The 26,118-nt window shown below is 48.9% G+C and overlaps 10 protein-coding genes across 10 annotated transcripts; 3 read left to right on the top strand and 7 right to left on the bottom strand.

Annotated features, from left to right (window-relative positions):
- Positions 1 to 160: 160 nt before the first annotated feature.
- EDB91DRAFT_1059756 (pyridoxal phosphate-dependent transferase) lies at positions 161 to 1,999 on the bottom strand (the record flags this gene model as incomplete). Its single annotated transcript, XM_041314276.1, has 9 exons — positions 161 to 401; positions 459 to 667; positions 720 to 907; positions 971 to 1,064; positions 1,112 to 1,215; positions 1,264 to 1,307; positions 1,365 to 1,423; positions 1,472 to 1,779; positions 1,840 to 1,999. 9 exons carry the CDS (start codon positions 1,997 to 1,999, stop codon positions 161 to 163), a joined length of 1,407 nt encoding a protein of 468 aa, XP_041172760.1.
- Positions 2,000 to 3,546: 1,547 nt separating this feature from the next.
- Positions 3,547 to 5,554, bottom strand: EDB91DRAFT_802165 (kinase-like domain-containing protein). Its single transcript, XM_041328441.1, has 5 exons — positions 5,151 to 5,554; positions 4,864 to 5,086; positions 4,572 to 4,688; positions 3,867 to 4,510; positions 3,547 to 3,743 (listed from the first exon to the last, which is right to left on the bottom strand). Exons 1-5 carry the CDS (start codon positions 5,373 to 5,375, stop codon positions 3,738 to 3,740), a joined length of 1,215 nt encoding a protein of 404 aa, XP_041172761.1. The 5' UTR covers positions 5,376 to 5,554; the 3' UTR covers positions 3,547 to 3,737.
- A 2,078-nt stretch (positions 5,555 to 7,632) lies between these two features.
- Positions 7,633 to 11,899, bottom strand: EDB91DRAFT_1158727 (uncharacterized protein). The gene is made up of 18 exons (XM_041319709.1): positions 11,682 to 11,899; positions 11,598 to 11,622; positions 11,411 to 11,539; positions 11,265 to 11,357; positions 11,061 to 11,204; positions 10,769 to 11,014; positions 10,530 to 10,717; positions 9,889 to 10,480; positions 9,741 to 9,839; positions 9,450 to 9,692; positions 8,850 to 9,401; positions 8,734 to 8,796; positions 8,594 to 8,687; positions 8,501 to 8,543; positions 8,226 to 8,449; positions 8,030 to 8,171; positions 7,918 to 7,980; positions 7,633 to 7,852 (listed from the first exon to the last, which is right to left on the bottom strand). Exons 1-18 carry the CDS (start codon positions 11,820 to 11,822, stop codon positions 7,751 to 7,753), a joined length of 3,183 nt encoding a protein of 1,060 aa, XP_041172762.1. The 5' UTR covers positions 11,823 to 11,899; the 3' UTR covers positions 7,633 to 7,750.
- A 260-nt stretch (positions 11,900 to 12,159) lies between these two features.
- On the top strand, positions 12,160 to 13,414 carry EDB91DRAFT_1059809 (chaperonin 10-like protein; the record flags this gene model as incomplete). The annotated part of the gene is made up of 5 exons (XM_041314281.1): positions 12,160 to 12,416; positions 12,478 to 12,562; positions 12,615 to 12,801; positions 12,852 to 13,264; positions 13,295 to 13,414. The coding sequence occupies 5 exons, from the start codon at positions 12,160 to 12,162 to the stop codon at positions 13,412 to 13,414; spliced, it is 1,062 nt and encodes a 353-aa protein (XP_041172763.1).
- A 591-nt stretch (positions 13,415 to 14,005) lies between these two features.
- On the bottom strand, positions 14,006 to 14,935 carry EDB91DRAFT_802381 (uncharacterized protein). Its single transcript, XM_041328443.1, has 3 exons — positions 14,927 to 14,935; positions 14,628 to 14,874; positions 14,006 to 14,577 (listed from the first exon to the last, which is right to left on the bottom strand). Exons 2-3 carry the CDS (start codon positions 14,722 to 14,724, stop codon positions 14,117 to 14,119), a joined length of 558 nt encoding a protein of 185 aa, XP_041172764.1. The 5' UTR covers positions 14,725 to 14,874; positions 14,927 to 14,935; the 3' UTR covers positions 14,006 to 14,116.
- Positions 14,808 to 15,994, bottom strand: EDB91DRAFT_802349 (uncharacterized protein). Its single transcript, XM_041328442.1, has 6 exons — positions 15,647 to 15,994; positions 15,401 to 15,586; positions 15,272 to 15,345; positions 15,106 to 15,209; positions 14,927 to 15,053; positions 14,808 to 14,874 (listed from the first exon to the last, which is right to left on the bottom strand). The coding sequence occupies exons 1-5, from the start codon at positions 15,854 to 15,856 to the stop codon at positions 14,944 to 14,946; spliced, it is 684 nt and encodes a 227-aa protein (XP_041172765.1). The 5' UTR covers positions 15,857 to 15,994; the 3' UTR covers positions 14,808 to 14,874; positions 14,927 to 14,943.
- A 191-nt stretch (positions 15,995 to 16,185) lies between these two features.
- Positions 16,186 to 16,538, bottom strand: EDB91DRAFT_1059838 (uncharacterized protein; the record flags this gene model as incomplete). The annotated part of the gene is made up of 2 exons (XM_041314284.1): positions 16,186 to 16,340; positions 16,397 to 16,538. 2 exons carry the CDS (start codon positions 16,536 to 16,538, stop codon positions 16,186 to 16,188), a joined length of 297 nt encoding a protein of 98 aa, XP_041172766.1.
- Positions 16,539 to 18,796: 2,258 nt separating this feature from the next.
- EDB91DRAFT_1252880 (uncharacterized protein) lies at positions 18,797 to 19,808 on the bottom strand (the record flags this gene model as incomplete). The annotated part of the gene is made up of 5 exons (XM_041323571.1): positions 18,797 to 19,029; positions 19,081 to 19,178; positions 19,228 to 19,390; positions 19,442 to 19,634; positions 19,683 to 19,808. 5 exons carry the CDS (start codon positions 19,806 to 19,808, stop codon positions 18,797 to 18,799), a joined length of 813 nt encoding a protein of 270 aa, XP_041172767.1.
- A 211-nt stretch (positions 19,809 to 20,019) lies between these two features.
- EDB91DRAFT_1239173 (uncharacterized protein) lies at positions 20,020 to 20,968 on the top strand (the record flags this gene model as incomplete). Its single annotated transcript, XM_041321820.1, has 3 exons — positions 20,020 to 20,253; positions 20,314 to 20,413; positions 20,469 to 20,968. 3 exons carry the CDS (start codon positions 20,020 to 20,022, stop codon positions 20,966 to 20,968), a joined length of 834 nt encoding a protein of 277 aa, XP_041172768.1.
- A 123-nt stretch (positions 20,969 to 21,091) lies between these two features.
- On the top strand, positions 21,092 to 23,600 carry EDB91DRAFT_1158746 (Mis12-Mtw1 protein family-domain-containing protein). The gene is made up of 5 exons (XM_041319710.1): positions 21,092 to 21,335; positions 21,391 to 21,415; positions 21,469 to 22,062; positions 22,133 to 22,532; positions 22,592 to 23,600. The coding sequence occupies exons 1-5, from the start codon at positions 21,201 to 21,203 to the stop codon at positions 23,313 to 23,315; spliced, it is 1,878 nt and encodes a 625-aa protein (XP_041172769.1). The 5' UTR covers positions 21,092 to 21,200; the 3' UTR covers positions 23,316 to 23,600.
- The last annotated feature ends 2,518 nt before the right edge of the window (positions 23,601 to 26,118 follow it).

The following is a 26,118-nucleotide window of genomic DNA, read 5'->3' on the forward strand; positions in this document are numbered from 1 at the left end:
CACGTGACGATTATAATCGTCCAGTGGCACAAAGGGTGAATGATTGGTCCACCGACGCTTGAAGTTGAAGCACTCGTCCCAACTGTATCCAAGGGTTACTACATGGCTTTGAATCCGAGCATTCCTGCTCTGGTATATGTGCAGTGATATGTAAGTTGTTCTACGCCTGTCCTCTCTCCTTCAATAATACTGTTCTCAGGCGCTTCAGCGCTTCATTCACCTGCGACTCAGTACATAGAGAGAATGAGGCCCTGACAAACGCCGTCTTACGTCCATTGGGAAGGAAGACTGTACCAGGGAGGGCGAGTACGCCGCCCTCGTATGCCTTGGTTTGTATGAGGTCTTCTGAGTCACCCTCATCTACGTCGGATGTCTGATTTGGTGAGAGAAGGAGCTTGAACCTATTGTAATGTCACCTTTGTTAATATGTCTGGTCGATTTCTAATAGATGTACACACCAGAAGAACATGCCCGCTTCAGGGGTGCACCATTCCGCAAGTCCACCGAGGTGCGCATTCAAGGCAGACTCGAACACATCACGCTTCTTGCGGTAGAAGTCGGCAACGGTCCGTGTATGGGCGAAGAAATTGTCGTAGCCCCATTCCTCAACCAGTGCGAGGGTAATGGCCTGAATAAGTGACGAGCCTTGCAGGTTGGCCGTTGCAGTCTGATTGAATATAAGATACACAGCACATGCGAATATCTCTTCTTGTACGTACATGCAAGTCTATGACATCGATAATAGGCTTCGGCCCCGAGGCAAAGCCCATGCGCATGCCTGCGGAAAGGATTTTGGAGAAACTGTCAAAGCGGATAACTCGACCGATCTCAGGCTCGTCAAGTTCCAGCTGGAAGTACGAAAGCGGTCGAGCGGCTTTTCCAAAATACAGGTAGAAGTAGGGATCATCTGCCAGTGTGCATAAATTAGTAATTCAATCTACTCCGGACAAAAACAAGGGATGTGACCTACCCTCGAGAATCAAGAAATTATGTTCGCGGGCAAGTTGCAATACTTCCTTGCGACGTTGAAGGGTGGCTGTCATACCGGTAGGGTTGCAACCATACTGCGATATGGTTACTTGGGTCAATAATTTGAACAGGCAGGCCTTACGGGAACCGTATAGAAGACCCTCGGTTTCGGCTTTCCGACAGGCCAATTCTCCAAAATATTGCGCAACTCATGAGAACACACCCCATTTGCGTCGGTTTCCACCTCTAATCAATCCGTGAGCATGAGAAGTTTAACGCCAGCACATGACCAACCGATCTGCTCGCAGTGTAGAGTTTGAAACATTGGAATGACACCACTGAATGGATAGCAGTCACCAAAGGGCTAAAATTTCTTCGGACTATGTTTAACTCACGCATACACTGGTGACTCCACGAGGACGGGCTCTCCGGGGTTCACTAAAGCGTTGATTGCCTGCAGAAATATGAGGACCATTACTTGTTTTCAGAGAGAACCCATAACCTTATAAATCAAGTCTTGCGAACCGCTCCCAATGGTTAATCTCCATCCCTCGCCTGATGTGCGGCCATGAGAGCGCTCTTGCAACCCCACGAACCACTCCACTAGACGAGGAAGACCGCCAGTGGCGCCGTATTGCAGGCCAGCGGAAAGATCCTTTCCAGATAGCGAGATTGATTGGTCCTGCGATGGGTCCACGGGGGAGGCAATGTTGAAAGATAATGATTTGAAGGGAAACATGGCATCATTGGGCTTTCCCGCTAATAATGATATCACGCCTGGCTTGTTTTCCAATGGGAACAGCCCACGAACTGAAGCGTCACAATTAAACTTCACTGTCGATGGCTCATGAGGGATCGATGGGAACATACTAGGACTGGGCTTCCGTCCTTTGGCAGTATCGGACAAAAATTCTGTGTAGAAGTCTGCTGGAAGGGATTTGATAATCTTTTCAACAACATGCCCGTTAGCGTCATTGGGAGTGCTGACACTGGAAGCTGAGAGAAGGATTCTGTCAGAGTGTGTGGCCATCTGAGGGAATAATCAACGCGCGAATTGTCCTGCAGCTCGTGTCAACCGTGAGGGTGTACATGATCATGTTGCACATAATGCCCACCTTTTTTAAGTCAGGAGTGAGTGTTTTGCTCGAAGGCGTGAAATCTGATGGATCACCCGACCGATCGTGTTTTTGATGTGCAGCAAATAGCTCGAGTCATCCTGCGATATTACAAGATGCTTATCAGTAAGTTACATACAGTTGTGTCAAAGGTTGTCACGCGGAGTCACAGCTGTTCTGGCACTAAAGAGTGCTCCATAGCTAGCCGATCTTATCAGAAAGGCTTCAAAACGGATGATGGGCACAGGCAGGAGGCACCGATAAGTAGCGATACGTACTTTGTCAGATATTTTCGGACGTTGTGGGGCACCTTATTACGCGTATTACGTATGTTGGAACGTGTACTTCGTGTCTTCCTTGTCGCCGGACGTCTAACAAGTTATATCTAAATCTATGCTGCCTCTTGGAAGGGAAGTAAAAGAGGATAAAATCACAGATGCAGTGGAAATACATAGGTCTAGAAGAAACTCGGATGTGAGGAAAGAGTGGAAACTGCAGGCGGCTGTCCGCCGGTGTGGTGCAGAGGATGAGGAGTCGTCTAGGTGGATCAACAGTCCGAGAGATATCATAATGTGCTGTAAGTGCTGTACATAGAAGTGCCTGCTTCGACCTCATCGAGAGCGGGCGTCATCTGAGGAGTCAGAAAAGGGCACGGGGGAGGCAGCCGTGACGGAAACAGACGGACGCCGTCGCTTTACTTCAATAGGGACCATCTCCTCATCGCTCTCATCCTCATCTGCCTCCTCGTACACGAGGCTAGTATTAGCCTGGAAGGCCTCCGACTCCGCTTGACGATCCCTGTGAGTATCGCGGAAGAAACTGGAGTCGGAGGCGACATCGTCGTAGTCGACATCGTCGTAGTCATCGTCACTCGCGCTGGGCTCCGATCCGTATGCGACCTGCTGCAAGGGGCTGGGGCTTTGAGTAGCAGACCGAATAGTGGGTTGCCGATTGTGCCCAGGATCGTGCGAGGGCGGATCAGGAATGGCTGAAGCTGGAGGAGCGACGTACAGGCGTTCGGGTTGTGGGTGTCGTAACGCGATGGGAGAGTAACTGGTTGATTGATTGAGGCCTAAAGGCAAGTTTGACGAAACAAGACTGCTCGGGTCATTGCACACGCCGCCAGCACCCAAGAACATCGCATCATCTGGAAGAGGAGTGTTGTTATTTTCTCTACCACAGCTAGTAGGGCGGCCATGAGAGTGCAATGAACAGGGCTGATTTTGATCAAGTGGAAGAAGGGTATTAGACTCTCTCCATCGGGAACGAGAGCCACTGACATTGGAATCATGCTCCCGGCCCTTAGATGCGTTCCGGGCCCACCTCTCAATCGACTCTTGTCTCCTTCCCATGTTTGGCGTCGAGTCATTACGCACAATATCAGAGCGTGCAACACCCCGACGCTTCCCATTCTCATCGATTTCCGAATTTGATAGTCGCCCACTAGCGCTTTTGTGCCGCTCTACGTACGCAATGGCCGGTGAGGAGCACACACCAAAGTCGTCTTCATCGTCACGTGATGATGCGGCACGCGAGGAACGGACGCCCTTGAATAATGAGGATATGCGACGTGTAAGGCGCTTTGGCCAGCCCCAGCTGAATCGAACAGTAGTCATCGCAGTGCGGGTGTCCGACTCCGTGACATGCACCATGTCAATCCTGGAGGGTGAGGTTTGGCGAAGCCATTCTTGGTGGTGTGGGATATCCCGCAGGAACCAAACGTACCGCTGCACGTAAAATAGGAGATATGGAGACGTACACGAGTAGAATGAATCAACGAACCTTTGCTTGATCAAGAGTCATGCGCTTGTTGGGATCTTTTTCAAGCAGCTTGTCGAGAAGATTCATGACGACAAATCCCTCAGACTTTTTATCCTTGGGTTTCCGTCCGCCAGTTGAAATGCGATCGCAACCCATAGTGTCTTCTGGCTCCCAATCGTGTTTGCATATGATATTATAGAGCACGTATTCACTCGAATCTTCGGCTCTGAACGGGATTTTGCCAAAAAGAAGGCAGTACAGCGTGACACCCAGTGCCCATACGTCAATGGCCTTCGTAATCTGCAGCCGCTGGGACGTGGTAGGACGGACGGTGGAAGAAGAACCTATATGTGTGGCGGACCTCAAGGAGAGCAGCGTGGCAGAAGCAGATATAGATGGCGAAGGATCAGTGCTGTTGTACTCAGCAATGACTTCAGGAGCAAGAAACGGAGGGGTTCCGGCGCGCTTGGAAAGGTCCGAATCATCCAACAAAATCGGATCGTTGGCATCATCAAGGGCAACCTTTCCACGCCCCGCAGCGGCGAGGCGCTGCGCGTATGAGAAATGCGAGACTCCAAAGTCACTGATCTTGACCATTTGGCGATCCGCGGTCCAGAGAAGGTTAGCGGGCTTTATGTCACGGTGAATAATTCCCTGGTAATGGACTGCGTTTGGGAAAGGAGTGTCCAGATTAGCGCGTGGCGATGAGGATGTCATTTAGCTTACGATATTCGAGGCCGAGAATAACATCGCGACATATTCGTCGACATTGGTCTACCTGTAGCACAGGCTCACTCTGTTCGTTGCGCCACTTGATCTCTCCGCCGCTTAGATATTCCATGACTAGAAGTAAGGCTGTGAGTACGTTGCTTCCTGACACATATCGTATCGTTTCCTAGACTGCAGCCACAGGGTCATGATTCCTCAGCCGAGACATTCACCCATGGCCTGTAGTCGGGAAGTAGACAGGTAACACGATTCTCTGATTCCACGGTAGATAGCGAAACTGCATGCTTACCCATGTATATCCTATCATTCAGCTTGTCATCGATAACCTCCAACAGGCGAACGACATGGCCATGACGGCATTTTTTCATTATCGCGATCTCTTTCCGTATTTTATGCTCAAGGCTTCCGAGTTTTTCTGTAAGTGGTGTATGAGACGACGCAGGGATGTTTCGCCTGCGGAGCATGTTCATCTTCTCGGCGCGAGGATTATTGCGTTTGACGGCCTTTATGGCCTGATGGACAGCATGGTTACAAGATCACGTCAGAGAAGTTGGTAAAGAACTGTTGTCAACTGACCAGCTCACGACGGTTATCAGACAAGTCCCAACACACCCATACTTCTCCATGCTGTCCTTTTCCGACTCGGTGGCCGCGCAGATACTGGTTCACGATGGGTCTGCGGTCGTCGTAATGCCTGTAATGTAGTTCAGCTGTCATCCGAACGCTGCCTGGCGGATCGAATGGGAGTCCTGAAGGGTCTTCAGTATGCACACTGCTTGCTGAGTCTATGTCGGAAGACATCTTGTTTGAGGACTCATGAAGTCCTTTGCAAAAAAATAACCTGCGAATCAATAAAAGGGCAATGTTTGTTGAATAGACTAGAAGACGAGGAAAGGGAAAGGAGATCAAACAGCGACGCTTCAAAGAAACTGCAATCTAAAGCAGCATATAATAACTAATTTGGGATGAAGCTGAACCCCAGACACTCCGTAATACAACAGCCTTCTTAGATTACATATTTGAGGGACTGCGTCTATCACAGATCTGGATACGGTTTCAACCATAAATGCAGCCCTTCGCAGCCCTGCCATCAACGTACACCCTCAATGCAGTGTCCTTCTGCCGACCGCTTATCGCGTCTTCAGCGAGGGCAAGTGCATTTATCCTCGTCTTTGACGTCTTTCATAACCTATACCAGACAAATATATCAGTGTCATGGGGAGCAGGCGTTTTAAATTGGGCCCTCTCAGCACTCCCAAGGGAACCCTCGAAGTTCAGGCAGAGATGCGAGGAGGCCGTGATGGGGTGTCTTCGAAAGGGACCACATCAAACGATAACGTGGAAATGACCCTCCATCACAGATTATATCGCTTTGTCATTTCAATATCCAACACCCAAACTTTACACCAAGTGTGACAGTCTATCGGTTAAGAAAAGCTCACCTGGTCGACATGATTTCCACACCCCTGTTTGAAGGGACACGTCAGTTAGATCTCAGCCTATCAACGCAGGAGAGGGTATGTGTAAATAGACAAAGTTCGCGGGTCGGGCCCGTGTTCTCTTAATCCCATGATACTTCCGCCCTCGCGCACGGAAGCACTATGAACCCTCTCTTGGCAGCCAATCGCCATGCGCATCAGTGCATCGTGCGTACATACGCCGCCGCCTCCAAACGGGACAACTGGACATCGCCAAGGAGATAAGTGCTTGCCTTCCAAGTAGTTTTGCCGCATTGGTCACATTTGACTGCGTAACACATGTTGACGAGAGCCACAAATGCTTCTTCACGAGCCATCGCTTTCTTGATAATTGCTTGAAGAGGTAGGTTAAGGTAATAAAGTCACTACCCGACGTGTGATTGACAAATGACATTGGCGTGAGTTACATCATGGCGTCGGACAATCCCTCTGACTTACCTTTGATCTGACAATAGTAGATGCACGCTGTGTGGCGAAGCAGTGACGGAAGTGTGAGAGTGATTCGCGGGAGTGTCTTATCAGGGTTCACCCTTTATACCCCTTGAAGGCTCCCGAGACGTATTTGGCCGCATCTGCGCTAACATAAGCTCAGGCACCGACACACTCGAGCCTCGAGTCAGATGACTCAGCGGTTCAGCCACTGCCAGTCATAATTCATTGTATCCCCGGGCCGTGCCAGATTTTCTTCAGCCATCGTCACACTAGTACTGTGATATGATGTTCTTGATCTGAAGCGAAAATAACATAACGCGGGACATAAATTCAAACGCGTCGTTTTCGCGGGGATTTGTTGTGGCAGGTCTGGATTTCCGCATTACTGCCCCGTATTATCGTACCCTAACTTAAAGGTCAGCATTCATTTCACTGCAGGGTCGTATCGGCTGGGCCTGGAACTGTCAATAATATGAACCATGTACAAAAGAAATGATCTAAGCGGCCGTTTTGCTTGTGCACGCACCCGAGCGCAGTAAGTGTAGGATTTCAACAAATTATCATTCACTGCGCAGCTGAGTGCCTTGTCACGACGTAGTTGTCCGAGTCGGATTAACTTGCTAAAACTATCCAGGATTCCTCCTATCATTCAGCTCTGATCACCACTACCATGGTCTTAGGACTGACTCCCTAACCGATCGATCAGGACAGAGACTGTACCGAGGGAATCAAGGAACAAGTGGGGTGGTCCCTATTCGTTGCCATTCAGTTGAATCCGCCGATCAGGAAAAACGTTCTCCGCCGCCAATATACGGGGCAGCGAAACATGCATTTGTTCCCGGTGATTGGAATTTCGTGGTTTTCAAGTCTCAACTGAGATATAATTCAATTGTCCAAGGCATATTGATAAGTGATTATACCACGATCGATATCCTCAGCGCTATTTAAGTGCCGCATGGGGGCCACTGAGAATTCTTATAGAAAATCATATTGTCTCACAACCGCAGGACCATTCAGTGGGAGTCGTGGCTGCTATCAGGCTACACAGTTCACGTAAGCTAAATTGCCCAGTCGCATGCACAGGTCAGTAAGTTTGGACACTAAACTCGCCATAGGGTTACTGGTACTGTCGTCCCTCGCGGCCTTGCGACGCTGAAAAAATGTATTGCTATCATAGTAGTCATACAATATGAAATGAGTGAGTTGGTGCATAGATATACTATTATATTGTCGTCCACGGAATGCACACATCGCAAAGAAAGACGTTCACCGTCTTTCCTTGACGAAGAAATGTAGCATCAGGAAGCTCGCAGTTGTAAACACCACGAAGAAGATACCAAGCAGGGATATGTTCGGCCACCAGAATGACTACGTTAGGAAGACCACGGTAGATTAGCGCACGATTCACGACAGTGTATGCATCTGCTACCCACCTGAGCTCTAAGACCGAATATCGAAAGAATGGTAGCCGCAGGGACGTCCAATTCAACGCCATACTAAATCGAACACGTTAGAAGACGAACAAAAAATGGTCATCGACATTACCTTAATCTCCTTGAGTTGTAGATATCTCAGTTCATTCACAGCGAGTGCCTCGAAAGCAGCGTGAAAGAATGAAACAGTATGCAACCACTGCAAGACGGGTGTGACTGTGTCCCTGTTGATCAGAAGGCCCGTGAAGAGGAGGCTGTGGTGACCATCAATCAACTCTGGCGACATTCAGACACGTAGAATAGCTCACTTGAACAGCATGACAAGGGTGCCAACTAAACTCGCCACGCTGGTACTGGCAAATGAGATCGACAGAAGAAGGATCACGCTTGCTGTCGTCAAGTTGAACAACACGAGGGTCAACATGAACTTCCAAAAAGCTGGTACTGTGGGCACGAGACCGACGAGGCCGTAAACAATGCCACCAAAGACCAGTGGAGGCACCAAGCGGAGTGGCAGAATGTCAAACAGAACCTGACCAAGGATCAATTTAAGAAACAACAGAGTAGAATTGAACTATATCACCTTCGAGGAGAAGTAAGTGAAGGTCGAATAGTAGCCGTTTGCTCTGTGATATAAAATAAGTATGGGAAACATGTCTTGACAAAGTCTCCCTACCTTTCGCGCATGAAAAGGACTCGCTCGTTCGCGAATAATCCAAGGCTAGATAAGCACGAGAAACCGAAGAGTGCCAACGTGAAGAAGAAAATGCCTGAAGAATATCAGCCAAAGAAAAAGAAGAACATAAAGCCGCTCACCGAGCCGGTTCTGGAAGCCTGCAATGTCATTGCTAACATTATGGAAAAAGAGACCACAGATCACTGAGAAAAGATATGTAAATATGCAAAATCACAACAAAAAAGCGATGGCTCACGAGCCAGTACGATGGAGGATATATAATGAGCTGCCAGTAATGCCGGATCACGGTAGAGATTCTTGAACGCCCGACCACTCAAAATCTTGAACTGCGTTCCCCAACTGGCTCTCTTCCGTCCTCGCAGCAACGAGTTTTCAACAACAACGTCCCGCAGTTCACCATCCGCGCGTAACGCATCAGCTCCACGTTGTGCAGCGGCAACTTCATCCGTCTCAACCTTGATCGACTTCGCAACTTCACTCCCAGAGTACGCGTCGACAAGCTGCGCAAGCTTGGGAGTAAGCGGGTTGTCATTAGGTGGTGAACTTCGGACAGCTTCCAGGAGCTGCGAGGTCTTGCGTTTGATGGAGGATGAGAAAGAGATACGACGAGTTCGAAGCTCGGTTTCCTCTTCGACCGCGGTGGAAGAGCGACCGTGTGATCGTACAGATGATGTACCAAAGGCACGCTCCTCATCTAAAAGGTTGTCACCAGATGTCGATGATACGGCATCGTTGGAAGGAGAATCCGGGCTTCGTGGTTCCAGTCCAGCATGAACGGTTAGGTCGACTAGAGCACGAGTCAGTTGTGGTGTCGTAAAGTTGTCATACCACTCACTGAGATAATCCGCGATGTTAAAGCCTGATGGACATGGCTGATCGATGCTAGCGAAGTATTCTTGGCATTTAGCAAATTCTCCAGAGTACACCATTTTACCCTGAGCGAGAAGGACAAGATGATCAAACAAGGCGACAATATTACTGCGAGGCTGGTGAATTGTGAAGATAACGGTCCGATTGTAGTCGCGTGCAAGGGTCACCAAGCTCTCGACGACATTAAATGCGTTATAAGAGTCCAATCCTGCACAATGTCAGCACGCTATATGCATTTATCAAACCATAACATTACCGCTTGTAGGCTCATCTAGGAACAATATCGAAGGGCTGGTGACCAGCTCGCAAGCTATCGAGACGCGTCTCTTTTCGCCTCCAGATATTGACCGGCGTCCTGTGCAACATGAGTGTGCAATTCTAACCTGAGCGGATACCAAACATACCCGAGTCACCAATCCTCGAGTCCTTGATACCCAGGATACCGAGTTCATTCATTGTCTCAAGCGTCCTGTACTTCTTCGCCTCCAAACTCATCTCCCGCGGGAGACGCAATAGCGCAGAATACAACACAGTCTCATATACCGTCAACGTGCTCATCAAGGTATCCTCCTGATCTACGAAGCCCACCACCTTTTTGAACTCCGAGTCCGCGACCTCTCGCCCGTTGACGAGGGTCGTGCCGCTGACTTGACCCATCTTGCGCTTGCGAGCGAGGATATCAAGGAAGGTAGATTTACCAGCACCGGATGCGCCCATAATCGCCATGACCTGACCCGGTTTCACGGCCCCAGAAATTTTATTAAGGATCGTGCGGTTGCCGAGAGAGTAAGAGATATTCGAAAAGTGAAGGGATGCAGGAACATGGTCTGTCATGAGTTTCGAAGCTTCATTTTCCGGCAGCCTGATTTTGCCGAAGTCACCGCCACTGCGCGACCGACCGACATACCAAAGGATTGCGACAGTCAAGACAACAATCAAACCTGCACCGGCAGCGCTCAGGGCAACCCATTTGGTGTTGTCGGGTTTGGGTGGAGGCTATGAGGCAATGAGGACATGAACGCGTCAATTCAATCACTGTACGCACATGGAAGCCAGGAACTTGAGAGTAATGCAAACACTCTCCGCCATCACACTGAAGAGTGATGTATGCATCGCCAAAAATATCATTGATGAGATTATTCATAGCGGGCTCCTCAAACCTGCATCCAGCACCAGATTTACAGCTGAAAGTTGCGGGTCCACGGATCTCTTCTGTCAAGAAGTCGCTGATGTCTATGACGAAACATTATGGAAAGTTCAAAGTGAGCTACAACATAACCTTACCAACACTGCCCTCCTCTCCGCAAAGGAACTTGTCAGGAATGCATTTGCATCTTATGTGCTCACATGCATAGATGGTAGAGTTCGAGTCGTATCCTGGCTGGGCCTCAGAGGAACACGTGTCCAGCGCACAATAAAAGGATTCTTGTTGTGCGGTCCAGAACTGAAAGCTGCAAGTCGCGCTGGAGTTGTCGCAGCTGAATGTGACTTGTGGGGGACGGTCGGGGAGCATGTCCAATATCTTGCGGTCTACCAAGATTAGTCTACGGCATGTCACTGCATTCCGAAGGCGTACTAGTGATGTCACACATTTGATGATTGTTGAAGACAGTCTCGCCACCCTGGTAACAAGTCATGTTTGCAACATTTTCATCTCCCATCTCGGTATGTATGCCACCGGCTAATGGGAAGCCAATGCAGGCATTGTCGGTCTTGCAGACTGGCGGAAGTCGATCAGTTGGAATGACAGCGACACATGATAACGCAGGATCGTTCGTACCATTGCAGTTTATACCTCCCCATCCTTCGTTACACTGACATGGTTCATCCTCTCGGAGGGGCCTCTCAACGCCGTCTGCGAGGGAACCGCACTCTAGAAGGAATATCGGTGATCAACGTCCAAACAGCGTTGTGCCGGTGACTTACGTGGAAGCAAGCAGTCTATCCCACCCCAGCCTGGAGGGCATTTACACTGTCCATCGTATTCATCGCAGTGACCAAATTGACCGCATGTGAACGCTGGAAGAAGACAATTGAAGCAAGGCGGACACTTGTCTGGATTAGGTAGCGCAGAAGGGTAAATCAGTCGTCCGAATAAACGCAGAACACATACCCCTCAAAGAAGAAGACGCAAGTGACTATGAAGGATTAAAGATCTGAGCACAACAATATGTGACGCCAGGAGACAGTTACGCACAGAGATCTCGTAGTTGGACATGCCGCTTCTTGTCCATGACGAGTTGTCTATCCGTCCAGATACAAAAGGGATTAACGAGAAGGCAAGGAAGGATATTGGAAGTCGTCGACGCATGTTCGTTAACATTAACGCAAACCGCATCCCAAGCAGCCAGTGCGCGGTCCTGTGTGTTGCCAACTTCCCACTGCGGAACAACGGAACAGGACGTGAAACTCTTTCCATTTCTGGCGAGTTGGTCGAGCGTGCCGCGCCCGCATCTAAACTTTAGTCCATATGGTGTTCTCTGACCATGACATTAATTGTATGACATAGCAGGACATAGCTTATTATCAAGAAAGTCTAGACGCTCTACCAACCAACTCCTTACTATCGCCTCCAATCATTATTATCCACATATGCATGATCTTTTCTTCTTCATCGAGACGTTTCCATCTACTATATAGGTAGCTAGCGCGGGGAAGAGCCACATTTCTTTCCCATGTCTCTGCAACAGAAAGCTCTTCTTCTTCTCAAAAAACAGGGTGACTTCGAGGTTGGCTACCGCAGCATCCCCAGTCCTGGTGCTGGGCAGCTCCTGGTCAAGATCCAATCTGCTGCCTTGAATCCGATTGACTACAAGATCAAGGACACCGGGCTGTCTGTGTCTCATTACCCTGCCGTTCTGGGCGTGGATATTGCTGGCATTGTCGTAGAAGTAGGAAAAGGTGTTAAGAATTTCCGCAAGGGCGATCAAGTGTTAGACAAATATTTTCTTCAGGTTGATCCCTGTATGTATAGGCTCAACCTTGATTCACAGATTGGCGCATGGCGTGCGCACTTTTTCTAATGACATGGCTGCGTTTCAGCAGTACTCACTGACCGTTGCGGATTTCACTGCAAAGGTAAGTCTTGAGAGAGTCAATCGACCACACTATGAGCTACATCCCATCCCAGATTCCTTCGAGCGAGTCTTTCGATAGCGCAGCTACTGTTCCTCTGGGACTGGATACTGCGGTAATGGGCCTGTACGGACAAGAAGTAGGAGCTGGGATAACTCCACCTTGGGTGAAAAGTGTCAGCAGTCATGTATCAAAGAAACCCATCGTCATCCTTGGCGGTTCTTCCTCTGTGGGTTCATACAGTATGCGAAGTGGGACTAGCCTCTTCAACCACACACTGACAGTATTGCAGCCATCCAACTTGCTCGTCTTTCAGGATTCTATCCCATCATCACCACAGCTTCCCCGAGCAACGAAGACCTCGTCAGAGACTACGGCGCAACCCACTTTTTTGACCGACACCTTTCCGGCGACCAGCTGAAGGCGGCCATCAGCGAAGTAACCGACAGGCCTATCAAAATAGTTTATGACGCTGTCTCATTGCCAGAAACACAGTCCGCCGGCTGGGGATTGCTTACGACCAACGGTGTCCTTGTACTAACCCTTCCGGCGTCGGTCAAGGAAGATGCAGGCAAGGGGCGCAAGGCCATCCAGACCTTCGGGAACCCGCATGCCCCCCAAAATCATGAGCTGGGCAGCAGCTGCTGGGCTATGGTCACAAAGTGGCTCTCAGAGGGTACTATTCAGGCGGGTTCTGCGATCACTGTTTTGAATCTATGTCTCACATCGATGTAGCCGAACAAGTATGAAGTACTTCCGGACGGGCTTGAAGGTATTATTGAAGGGCTAGAAAGGATGAAAATGGGACAGGTATCTGGAATGAAGCTAGTCGCTCGCCCTCAGGAAACACAGTAAATGCATGTTTCACGATTGCTAACTTAGGTTCATTAGTAGTATTAAGTACTGGCAAGTAGTGAGCTACCTCGAAGCGATGCAGTTGGGCACAAAGGTCTGGAACAAGAAAGTACGACTTGTTGCAAATGTAGAGTTGATACAGAGCAAAACAATGATGTGTTGCAAGTAGACTGAAGCCAATTTGAGCAATGGAGGCTCGGAAAATAGTGAAGGTACGCAAATCAACGGCACTCGAAGTGATCAGTAGAAAAAAGGACCATTAATATTGGAAGTACCAATAGTCACGTACTATGTATGCGCAAGAAAGTGGTTCTATCATCTACTCAAATGTCGAGCGTTTCTAGCTCATCCACAACGATCCCCGCTCCCTGGGCGACAAATAAGGTGTCGCTATGGCTACAACGCTGCGCATGCACAATCTGCATTTATTTCAGAAATGTGACGGAAACCAGAAAGAAGTATGATATCACGCACCGCTGATCGCCATGTCATGGCGTGAGTATGCATCGGATGGCACTGAGAGCAACGAACGAGGCCATTCCGGGCCTCCATATCATCGGGAGTAGTAACCGTGGGGTCACCGTCTAATCCGCAGAGGCTAACTATCACAGCAGCGCCTTGATAACGAGAAATTCGGGATCCCTGTCCAATGTCCCAGTATTCCTTTTCGAGAACGGAAGCGTCACCCAGCACAGGCGATGCTTACATAATCGAAAACGCGTGATGGGAAACCTCTGGATAGGCAAACAATTCTCTTCCACAAAGGAAGAACGAGCTTGCCAGTCGGTGTCTACGGAGGGCAAAGTCATGATCTCCACCGCCGATTCTGGATGGTGTGGGCAACAGACACAATGCCGAGAGTTTAAGCTCCGCTTTCATGCGCAATGGGGGCAGGATTTCAGGAAGCCTGGTGAGAGCCGAAGAAACCATATTATCTCTGAACGGGACCGGCGGAGGAGCCTTAATGATGTCGTTGAATCTCTTAAACGTAGTGAGAAAGCGCCAGTTTGGCATAGGCTCAACCAAGTCGCTTTGTGGAAATCTCCCTTCCAGGTAAGCCTTTTTCAGTATATCGCGGCGCGTAGGATGGACGAAGGTAGCCATGCTGTTCTTTCTCAGCTCATGAATGTAGTTCGTGAGTACTTCCTGAACGCGAATATATGCTGCCAAACAAGGTATTAGCAAGGGCAAACAAAGTTGACGGGCAACTTACCCCTCGGCGTCAGAGGTTCGACCTCTTTTAAAACAGGATGGTCAACAATTTTCCGCTTAAACCGTTGTACGTCTTGTTGAAATTGGAATTTACCCATGACATGATCCTGCCTCGAGGTATGATGGATGCAGAAATGAAAGTGGCAAGTTAGAATTGACTCCCGTTCACGAGTAAACCTAATATCCTCAATTTCTACCTTGTGGTTTTGCGCAGCATTCAACTTCCATGTAGCACACAATTTCGCATGCTTTAGATATCAGCTGGATTGCGACTTCATACGACGACAACAAGATATTCACCTCTTCAATAGCTCGGGTCAATGCTTTACCTCGGTCAATGACGAATTGTTCTTCCTTCTTGTTCTTGCGGGAAAGATCACGTTTGAGCGCCTCAACTGCGATCTCAAACACACCAGCACCGTTTTACCTGGAACCTGATCAATTCACCGCAACCTGTACGAATCACACTCAACGCGCACGAGTACTCATTTTGACATCTTCTGCCGGTGTGGCGAACCATTTACAATCATTGCGATCCTTGCACGGAGGACTTGAATCGTGGATTTCAGACCAAGTAATCATCCTAGGAGTTTAGTTGTGTGAGCACAGTAATTCAGTGATTGGGAAGAGTGTCTCTACACATACCAGTTCTTCAAACACGTCAAGTAGTACCTAATCCTTAGTGCCCAGATAACAGACTTGACTCCTTTTCCGCACCCCTCAAAAGTTGGTTGGCCTGAGTATACAGATAATTCTTATCCACGAAGTACTTACATGGCAATGAGGATAAAACACAAGATTCGCATATTGAGGCTCGCTCAAATCAGGAAAGTTTGCAATCTGTCGACGAGCTTCTCGCCAGAGAAACGCAGAGGAGTTTCGCATGCCAAGTGAACTTCGAGAGGACTTGGTGGTGCGCGAGAGATTCAGAAGGTTCACAGGACGCAGGAAACACGATATCTAAGGTGATTATGGTTCATGTGAGGACGTACAACTCGGTGTAGGATAACTGCCTCTGACCTGGTGCAATATGTCCAAGTTCATAGATGGTAACAACTCGAGCTTTCCCTTTCGTCTTTTCAAAGTCAGTCTTCGAAGCACTCGCAACGTTTTTGCGTGAACTCCGCATTTGCGTTGCACGAGCGCGTTTCTTCGTATATTCAGGTTCGGAGTGCTCGGAGTCGTATGCTGAAGACGCGTCCGAGCCAGTATCCCGGATGGAGGGGTCATCGTCACTATCCGTGTCTCGCCGCACTCGAAGAGGTTCCGGGGCACATCGCCCACGTCTAAGAGAGACCCTAGTCTGTACCATACTGGAGCTCTCGGACTGTCAACCAAGGGAGAAAGTCAAGGTTGGTGGCACTTCTTGCGAAACAAATTTAAATGAACGCTTAATGCACGTAATGTTTTGTAAATGGTAAATACCCCCTATGCGCCAATGCAGCTAGTAATACAGGACTAGTAGAACGTATAGTAGGCGTAGTCGTGCTACATACATGGAATTGCTTGAAAAAGTAAATAAAAACTAGTGTGATATCGATGCTACAGGATTGCACATCTCAGAACCTGGTTCCCAGCGCTGCCCGACCATAGCTTTGCCCCGGAATGCGTCGCTGAACACTAATGGAAAGTTTCCCGTCAGGTGCAAACCGTGCACGGGCACTGGACATGTCTGCGTCACCGGGTGCGAAATGCACTTGCCACTCATAGTGACCTAAGATTCATGTGAATGGATGGAGATTCTACCATTAATCAATGTCGCATGCTTACAATCAATCTCCATGTGCCATGCATCGGCAACGATATTCAACCTATCTCCTTTTTTGACAGAAACAGTCACCATTTCAGATTGTATGGCACGAGGAAGCGTGACAGATAGAGAGTGCGTTGTGAGAGTGCTCTGGATGACCATTGTCGGACGAGATTCTGGAGACGGGGAACGCCGCCAACGCGCTGTAGGCGACGAGGAGCTAAAGTCACTGGAGGACGAGCTACTACTCGAATCGATGGATGGGCACGGTGAGATAGATGGGAGGCGCGACTTTTCAAGTGTGATTTGTTCAACCCCTTTTGATGTTATGGAGTTTGTAAGGGGTTTATTAGAGTGCCTGTTTGTGCTGGTGTTTGTCATGATGAGAGGATAGGAATGCGAAACTTCGGCTACTTTGGAAGTTCCACCTTTAGCCTCTTTAGAGAAAGATGAGCTTGGAGCGCTTGTTTCTGAAGTGGACGCTGCCTTAAGTAGCATGTCAAGTGCGCTGTGGGACAGTGATGGGGTTGGACTAGTGATCTCGGGCATGACTGGCAGGGGGGAAATATTGTGTGTGCCCCGAAAAGACAAACTACATGTCAGGGCGCGCGGGTTGTCCGCATTGTAGGGTGGGGGAGAATCGCTGGGAAAACCCGTTGCTGCGCCACGAGACACAAACAGGCTGATGCTGCGACCGCGATGGGTATCTGTGGACAAATCATTGCGGAAACAACCAAGGGAACGGAACCACAGCCGGCGGCAGAAGCGAAAATGAATTTCAGGTGACATACAACCAAGCGGTGCGTGATACTAACCAGGGGCCGTATGATCCGACAACCCGTGAGCGCGCCGGAGAGGAGAAGCAATCCCGATGTTGGTAAGTGATGCAAACTTTTCAGCCTTGCTGGAGCCACGAGGGACCTGTTTGCGTAGAGGAATTGCTGATGGTGATTGGCATTTCCGTCCAGCGGAAGCAGGCTTGCTGCTGTCTGCCAAAGAGAGACTAATCCTGCGCAGGAAGCTGGTGTTCATATTTGTATTAGCGTACAAAGACATGAAGATGAAGTGGTCTTAGGGTTGATAACACGATAGAAGAGAACAACTAGAGGGTGACAACAATTTCGCAGCCTGTTGGAGTAAGTAGTCGTATTTGAAACCAAGGTGCGACATGCGACGATGCCAAGTATTCGGCTCGGGGATAGTTCAATTCTAAATCAATCGCATCAACTAGAGAGCTAAGTTACTTGTCAAAGAGGAGTGCCCAGTACATAGGACAACTCCTTTACCTCGTGTTCGTGGTTATTTAATAGAAAATCTTCTATCAGTGGAGCTGGTGAACCCTTAGGCAAACCGTATAATTGACGCAACTTCGAAGACACCGCGTTAGACGTGGCAAGATCTGACCAATTTCCGATCGTCAGAAGCCAACCTCCTGGAGAATCGAGATCCATTCGAATTCTGTCCGATCGAGGTGACCCACTGTATCTGTCCGTCAATCCGCATCGATATAAGTACATCATTCGCATTAATGTTGCCAGAGCCACCATACCTACTCATACCTACCAACCCATACTCTGCAGTCCGTCACTGTTTGGCGGGAATTGTAGGATTTCATCGTGCTGCTGGCTGGAGAAGGTTGGAGAGAGATGCTGATGTATTAGCACATTAGTTAGCACTCAGGTAAGCCTGTAGCCTGACGCTTTTGCCCAAGATCCCACGCCGCATGCGGAAGATATTTTGATTTGTTGCACTGTTTAGGCACGTTGAGCAGAATTAATGGCCGGTGCCCGCATTTAGCTACTGGTGCCAATCAGCTGAAACAAAAACTCACATTGATATTCCTACGTGACTATGCTATAGTCACCAGAAGTATGTAAGATGTCTGTAATTCACTCGCGCTTGACCAGCGCGTTGCTGGACGATATTGAGAGCGAAACGCCACTTGTGCGGCAAACAGACCCGACATTGCAACAGTAGAAATTCTAATCGGGCATCAAGAACGAAATCCACAAAATAATCAAAGCCTCTTACGTGACTGGAGCCCCTCGAGAAGGAGACGTCGAATCCTCCTAAAACGGGCATCGATTTCGTAGCTCCAGTGATTTCTTGCACCTCACTACGTGAAACACGGAGACACACCACCTACGTCATTATGGATGACACTTCATCAACCAATTACCAACTTTAAAGTTTCCGTGCCGAATTCACCCCAGTCAGATCTTTCATAGTATGGGAACGTCATCAAATGACCTTGATACCTGCAATAACAAGAAGGCGTGCATGATCAACAGCGCAGCACAGAAGGAGCACAGAAAAATTACTGAAGAAGTAACGCAGTCGTTCACGGCGATGGCTTGATCACTTAATAAGATGGCCCCACGCTCCCCATCATAGCCGAGTTTACTCGTGCAATACACGAGCTACGTCAAATCAATGACATCTACAAATACAACAGGCTTCTGTTCTTGCTTCACCTTCTTGTTCCTGTGTTCTGTTTCCTTTATTCTGCGCGAACTGCCTTCTCCTCGGACAAGAGCATTGGGCCTGTTGCTCTCTACCTTGACGTCATTAACAGTGAGATCAATGATTTCCTGAGATGCCTTGCGCTTCAAAGGTGCTGGGACTGGTATGACTCCGTTCGCCTTTAAAAGATCTACCCGAAGATGTTATAAGCAAAACAAGGAAGAAAACACAGAACACAAACTTCGGTCTCTGTATTTGAATGTGAAGATTGCGAGAGGTTGACCGATGTACTCTGAGTTGCGCATCATTGTTGATTGAACCACAGTTCCACTACCAAGCCTAGACGAGGTGTGTCAGTTGCTAGTGTTCAGTTTGGCAACCTACTTACCCTACACAATGTGTCACTGCTTTCTTTGAGCGCTCGTGCACTTTGTGTTCAGTTTGAAGATTGGTCTGCGAGGGATAGCAGAAATCGCTGAGCACTATTCTGCAAACCTTGACTTGGATTTGTCCTAAGTTGGCTGATGACGTATCCACGAATTCGTCTTCATCTAGACAACAGTGAAGTACTTAACCAATAAAATCATGATGAGCAGACATACCGGTGAGCCGAACAGTTGAGAATACGAATGGTTTGGTGATCCTATCCGTGACATACACGTCACTAATCTTGACAATATGATTCGTGTTCGCCTTGAACTTGTTACCGTGGCACACCTGTCCATCAAGATAGACGAATGCAGCAATGGCCTCGACGCTACTGGCAGAGGTATCTTGGCAATGCACAGAAAACTCCTAAGCACGTCAGACATTAGAGGGACTAACAGCTTCAAGGTGACGCACCTTGCCAGCTTCCGACGCAATCCAGCATGTCACTTCATTGGTCGCCGGAAGTGTCTCCACAGCGTAAGTTTCCAGCGGCTGACCATCAACCGAAATCCATGCGGTGTACTCCTGATATTTCAGCATACTTAGGCAAAGCTTAAAATAAACTGTGCGGGAATGAGAGGTTTGGGTCAGGGTGGCTACTGTGCCCCAGACTGTGGCGCCGCGGCCCTGTCCGGCATTGCCCACTGATGATTACGTGAATTGCCTTTTAAACTGTTAGCCCTTGGTTAGCCCATACATGCGACACCCCAGTGTCATCTTCCGGGCACCGCCAATCCTTTATAAGATTAGAATGGCTTCGACAACATCGGACAAAGCGACTCCAGAGCGGCGGGTTGAGCTTTTGCAGAACCTCGCTGAAACCAAAATTCGTTTCGCGGAAGCCTCGAAATCACTATCTCACGCTCCGACACTGGTAGCTGTGTCAAAGACTAAGCCGGCATGGATGACTCGTGCTTGTTACGAGGATGGTCAAAGGGATTTCGGAGAAAATTCTGATATTGACCTCGTGAATAAGGCGAAAAAGGTTAGTACCTGCCTCCACACGGTGATTGAGAAGGGATCGACTCGCGAGTCCGATTGATAGCTGGCAGATCTTAACAGCCTTCGATGGCACTTCATAGGCGTAATGAAGAAGACAGAGGGAGACGACCTCCGGAGGCAAGCAAGGATGAAGGAACTCACAAGTATGTGCTTTGAGTTCATCCCCATTCTTACTGTGACGATTATTCTGAAAATTAGCGGTGTTGAATCTTCATGCTATCCAAAGTTTGACTAGCATCGAAGATGCTGACATTTACAACGATGGCATCCCCGCCGATCGCAAGACACCTCTCAACGTCCTCTTACAAGTCAACACGTCTGGGGAAGTCCAGAAGTCGGGACTCCAATATGTGGATGCGGAAACTGAAGTAGCCGACTCCCCACTATTCAAGCTTGCCTGTCATATCATCAAACATTGTCCCAAATTGCATTTACAGGGGCTGATGACTATCGGCTCGCAGGTGGAATCTCTAGCTTCGTCGGAGCGGCCAAATCAAGATTTCGAGACGTTGAAGAGGACCAGAGATGTAATAGAAAGGATGCTTCAAATCAATCCCGCTTTCAATGGGAGATGGGGGGACAACGGGCAACTGCTGCTCAGCATGGGTATGACGGCTGATTTTGAGGCAGGGTTAAGAGCTGGTAGCCACATTGTCAGAGTAGGGACTGGCATATTTGGATCAAGACGTATGAAGTAACAACATAGTCCGGTTGTAGTCCGGTTGTGTCTACCTTGGTGTGACGTCACAAGGATCTGCGACGCGTTGCGTCACGCTTCGTTTGTTGATCACAACGTGGGAAATAGCTATTCAATCTCCGCCTACTGTAGGTTCCCTCCTCCGCTGATCATCGTCGCCGACGCCGACGCCGGGATCAACGGCAACGACGAACAAATATACGCCTGCGACGTTGAGCTCCTGACGAAAATTCATGAACAGGATCACACACGCTGTTGGAGGACTCGAAAACCCAATGACACCTGCAAACCCCAAACCACCAGGAAAGCGGAAAGCAATTGATGACGTTAATCCCCTTACACAGGCAGCGAAGAGGGCAAAGAGCCAGGTATGTCATTTGCACCTTGTGTACATTTGCTTTTTTCAACGACGATGTATTACAGCCGAACGGCGCGTCCAAACGAAAGTGTGAGTGAGGGTTACAAGGCAAGTCGCGTAAAATGCTCATATTTCGCGTCTAGACATTGGCGAAGAACAGCCAGGTGGGCTTGTCATTGTACGGGCGCCGATATCGCGTCCTTCATCTCCGCAGAACAACTACTCGTCCTCCCAGCTATCGACTACAACTACGCGAGCACCATCCCGTCCTCCCTCGTCTCATTCACAACCTATTCGCTCCAGCTCCATAGCTGGGCCTTCTGAACAGCCAGCCAAGAAGTTAAAGGCTGATTCGTCACGAGCACCTACCGGCGCCAAGCCACGCGATGTACCATCTTCGACCCGTGAGGAACCAGAGTTAGATGAGGATATCAGGCAGATGGAATCTGAGACTGTCAATCTTCGTCAACGATCACGCGCCAAAGATGCAATCGACTCCTCTTTCAAATTCCCTCCCTCTACACCTAAACCCTCCTCTCAGCGATACCCCTCTCATGCGCTTCACACACTACCGGACAGCGAAACCCCACAAATACAGCGCAACAAATTACTTCGTGAAGGGGTGCCCCTTCCCCCGCGTACCCCACAAACAAGGACACCCCAACACTCTCGACGAACGTCAATGAGCGCGCGCGGCAAGCGTATAAGCACGAGTTTTGAAAACACTGGTGTTATCGGTGCGTTTCTCTTCTAATTTTAAATACTATGTGTCTGCGCATCTCCCTGGGTTTTAATCAGTTTTCTTAGCTCAACCACATGCTACTGTATCCGATTCCAGTTTTTATAAGCACATCGACTGCGACCTTCCTGATCCACAACGCGCACGTCAGCTACTCGTTTGGTCGGCTGCCCGTGCTATGACGAGAATATCTGAAGCTTCATCTTCAAGTTCAAAGCCTCAGTCAAAATCCAAAGCTTCAAGTAGCGGAAGTGGCAAAGATCCACCTCCGCTCGATGAGCGCAGGAAGAAAATTTTGAAGACCGTCCAGGATGACTTCATTCGCATGCTTGCGGAGAAGAAGATCGATACGTCTGTATATGGTCATGGTCCTGACGGGCAGGCTGGGGACGAACGAAATTTGAAGCCGAATGAACAGAATGTGAAGAATAAAGATCGGGAGATCAAGTTTCGCGAACATATCGAGCGGTTCGTTGTCAGTCTACATCCATGACCGTGAGCAACCTAACGATTTATCCGCGACACAGTGCGCAATCGGAGGCTGATGCGTGGACCCAAGTAGATCACTTTTACAACTCTTACATCACCAACTCCAAGGCAGATCTGGAGAGACGACGTCAAGCTTTACAGCCCCCTTCGTCTGCTAAGGCGAAAGGCAAACAACGAGCCACTTCACAAGAGCCACCGGACGATTGGGGGTGGCTGCTCCCTCGTGAGGATGAACTCTCGGACCACTTTCGAGAGAAGATCGATGTGGATCTCATCAAACGCATAATGTCTGATGTGAAATCAGAATCGAAGAATTTTCTCGACGAACGAATAGCGGGCGTCCACTTTAAGGTGGACAGTCTGTTCTCGTTCGTCAACTCTGCGGTTCAGACGACCAACGTAGCTGAGTCAGAACTCGACTATCGGTTCTCTTTACTGTCACTGGCGCTCTCAACTCGATCGCGTTCCCTTCCTTCCTCATCACATAGTTCTTCCCTTTCGTCACATCTACCTCTGATGCAGAGGGGCTTAAACCAACCGCCACCTGACGACCAACAAGATCTTTTCCGCGCACTGTCACGAGTAGATATGGACCGCTCGCCAGCCAAAGTTGGGGATGCTGCACGGCGAGCTGTCCGAGAAGTGCAGCGAGTAAAGGAAGGCGGTGGATTTGCAGGCGAGCGGCGGCTGACAGGGCTGCCGTCCGGAGTTGGAGCGACACCACGCAAGATACCAGGGACGCCTCGGCGGAAGGAGCGATGACAATAGTATTTTACTTTCCCCCTGCAGCGTTTACGCGTGCTAGTGCTTGTATTGTCTATTCCTTGTGTCCGCAGGATGCGGACTGTGATTCTAAGCAAGATGTATCAGAGGGTATTACCTGTCTAACGCGTATCTTATTCTAAGTATTGTGGTTTTTTCGGTCGTCCGGTCCTTTCGTACTTACTAGTGCTACAACTGTTTCCGCCCGACGGACAAAACACTGCTCACCCATTACGTGGTGTAATTGTCTGGAGGGACAATTGCAATGATATCATTCAGGTTTGTTAATGACACAACTAAGGGAATTCAACAAGTTAGGTCAGTGAGTGGGTATCGCTATCAGTGATGAATACAGCAGGGAGATAGTAGGTGAGGATCAAAGCCGCAGAATCATATGTATTTATGCAACTTTCCTGTCAGGAAACCCGAAGGAAGGATGATCCAAAACGTCATGACCTTCATCCTCTTATAAGTTATAGCTTATCGTTATACATACACAGGAGAAACTGCCACAGCATGCCCAGGGACTAGTGATTAGTGACATCAGACTGCCAAGTTGATAAGTGAGCCTCAGCGCTCAGCAGCGGGCCGCTGCGCAACATGGTCGATCAGAGGCATCTAACCACATGCATACACCACTTGGCCAGCTTGGTGGCCTACCATATGTAGGTTGTTGTTGCACCTTGTAGGCCAATCGTGGGCGTATAAGTAGCGGCCCATATTGTGGTTCTTGTTGCCAGTAAAAACACCCGCGGGGCCCCCAATTTCCGACAAGTTCCTTCTCTGTTCAAGCTCACCTTTACCTTATCGCTGTAGGATTTCCGCTGAAGCGAGCACCCTCCTCGGTAGTCAGGACCAGTAACAACCCGCTCCTTGGACCCTAAAGAGTACATAAAATGCGGTTTGATTTTTTTTGAATTTGGCAGGTGAGTAAGTAGATTTTACGCATGAGACCTTCAACTGACCAACTGCGGTGGTTAAGTAGAGTACAAGGTCCATCTATCTTATCCATGGGTTACTGTGTGCGCGGCAAGGGGACTCAACTGTTGAATCTTTCCTACAATGAGTCATGCTGGGTAATTCACGCGCCCAACTTCCTTCACCCTCGTCGTTTCAGACGTCACACATCCCCAACTAGGTGAGTCATGCATATTCGGACCCATGAGACCGATGGGCCTTCGATACGACGATATGTAAAAATGGTTTGTCTGGTCTGTCTAGGTCACTGCTTCTTGATGCCCGGGCTTTAAAGTAACTGTATTATCTGCACTGGCGTCGCAAGCCCGCTCACAGTAAGATACATTTTATTGCTACATCAAGCACTCCTGACATGTCTCGTCGGCCTACTAGACAGCGGTAGATGGTCAGTAGCATTTGAATTTGACAAGGACCGTACTTTGCGGATACGGTTACACCGTCGATTTTGTGTGGTGAGTAGTGTTAGTTTTCTGCCCGTAACCCAACTCGTGTGGGCGCTTGTCCACGGTTCTTGGCTAGGCTACATACCGTACGCGTTGCAATGGCGTGGATCTCATTTCGCTTCTTTCATCTTCACTACCCCTCTTCATAAACATACCACCAACCCCTTCATTGTGCACTGCTCGAAAGAACATGCAGGTACTATCATCCACAGTCAACTCTGTAATCAGGTGTCTCTTCTACTCAACTCGTCTTTCATAATCCTTTGTAACGCACCCTGCTTCGTCACCAGATTAAGAAGACCTAGATCGATCGCTAGGCGCTAATATTTTCACACTTCTAGTATCGATGCGGTGTTTCATTATCGGGCATGCGTATCTCGTGCGGCGAGTAAGTAATGTATCTTGACCCCAAAGGACCCCACTCTGAGCCAACAAAAAAAAGTAAAAAAGTAATGTATCTTACCGGCATGTTCGTTTGCCTGCATAATAACGATCTTACCCTTGAACAAGCTTTCGATGCTCCGCATCAAAGTCTTCTGCGCTGGCGCCGGATTACGTTGACAGCTACACCCTCTGCTTGTCTCGACGAGAGGCTTGACGGACCCCCCCCCAAAAAAAAAAAAAGAACCGTGGGCAATAAATCAAATGGCATTGCATGTCTGTCGCGTATCTTAGTACATATATGTTGTGGCGATTGACAACAGTTGCAATCCAGTGAACTAGTTGGAAGAACTCACACTTCACATCCTGAGTTTCGAATTTCCTGCCAGCCATGCACACGTTTGAACGAAGTGTCGATATTGGTATTATAACGTCGTTTGGTTTGACTGTGATATTGCTCGTGGTGACGGGGATCAGTGAATGGCTGTGTGCGCACTTTGAACGGTGATTGCAGGTTATTGGTCGTACCTCCAGGGAACCGAGGAAATGCGGACGAGTAACGGGGGATGGTAGACTCACGGGAGACGGAACGAGTGGGGACATCGGATTTGGGAACTTTGTTGGGTATCTTCTCAAACTCCAGAGCGTCAAGCAACTCAGACTTTGCGCCGGCAACGCCCTTCTTGCCACCCTGAATGAGGTCCTCTTTCTGGGAGGATGAACGAGGGAATGTGATCTTGACACTCTACTTCCCCTCCAACCGAACGGCGTACTTGGTACTCTGACCAATGAGCGAGGCGTGGTACCGTTCAGGGATTTTCAAAACTTCGGAAGTTTCGTTGGCCTGGGGGAGCGTCAGCAACGGGACCGTTGAGATACGTCATAACTTACGAGCCTCTCAACTTGGAACAACAATCGGTTTTTTTTTAGCTTCCTCTACGTTTTCCTTACGACCTGTGATCTATTTGCAAGTGAGAAATGGGGAGAGAGAAAAAGGTAAA

The sequence above is a fragment of the Suillus paluster genome (genome assembly GCF_016628075.1).
Source record: "Suillus paluster strain FC165 chromosome Unknown EDB91scaffold_75, whole genome shotgun sequence".
Taxonomy (NCBI): domain Eukaryota; kingdom Fungi; phylum Basidiomycota; class Agaricomycetes; order Boletales; family Suillaceae; genus Suillus; species Suillus paluster.

Coding starts and splice junctions, on each gene's coding strand:
- EDB91DRAFT_802165 (XM_041328441.1), bottom strand. CDS start 5,375: ATGTCTTCCGACATAGACTCAGCAAGCAGTGTGCATACTGAAGACCCT. Junction 5,087..5,150: donor CTGATAACCGTCGTGAGCTG/GTCAGTTGACAA, acceptor GCTGTCCATCAG/GCCATAAAGGCCGTCAAACG. Junction 4,689..4,863: donor GAATGATAGGATATACATGG/GTAAGCATGCAG, acceptor CCTTACTTCTAG/TCATGGAATATCTAAGCGGC.
- EDB91DRAFT_1158727 (XM_041319709.1), bottom strand. CDS start 11,822: ATGCGGTTTGCGTTAATGTTAACGAACATGCGTCGACGACTTCCAATA. Junction 11,358..11,410: donor GATAGACTGCTTGCTTCCAC/GTAAGTCACCGG, acceptor TATTCCTTCTAG/AGTGCGGTTCCCTCGCAGAC. Junction 11,015..11,060: donor TCAAATGTGTGACATCACTA/GTACGCCTTCGG, acceptor TAATCTTGGTAG/ACCGCAAGATATTGGACATG.
- EDB91DRAFT_802381 (XM_041328443.1), bottom strand. CDS start 14,724: ATGGGTAAATTCCAATTTCAACAAGACGTACAACGGTTTAAGCGGAAA. Junction 14,578..14,627: donor CGAACCTCTGACGCCGAGGG/GTAAGTTGCCCG, acceptor CTTGTTTGGCAG/CATATATTCGCGTTCAGGAA.
- EDB91DRAFT_802349 (XM_041328442.1), bottom strand. CDS start 15,856: ATGACCCCTCCATCCGGGATACTGGCTCGGACGCGTCTTCAGCATACG. Junction 15,587..15,646: donor ACTTGGACATATTGCACCAG/GTCAGAGGCAGT, acceptor TAATCACCTTAG/ATATCGTGTTTCCTGCGTCC. Junction 15,054..15,105: donor AGATGTCAAAATGAGTACTC/GTGCGCGTTGAG, acceptor ATCAGGTTCCAG/GTAAAACGGTGCTGGTGTGT.
- EDB91DRAFT_1158746 (XM_041319710.1), top strand. CDS start 21,201: ATGAACAGGATCACACACGCTGTTGGAGGACTCGAAAACCCAATGACA. Junction 21,416..21,468: donor CGGCGCGTCCAAACGAAAGT/GTGAGTGAGGGT, acceptor TTTCGCGTCTAG/ACATTGGCGAAGAACAGCCA. Junction 22,533..22,591: donor TTTCGCGAACATATCGAGCG/GTTCGTTGTCAG, acceptor TCCGCGACACAG/TGCGCAATCGGAGGCTGATG.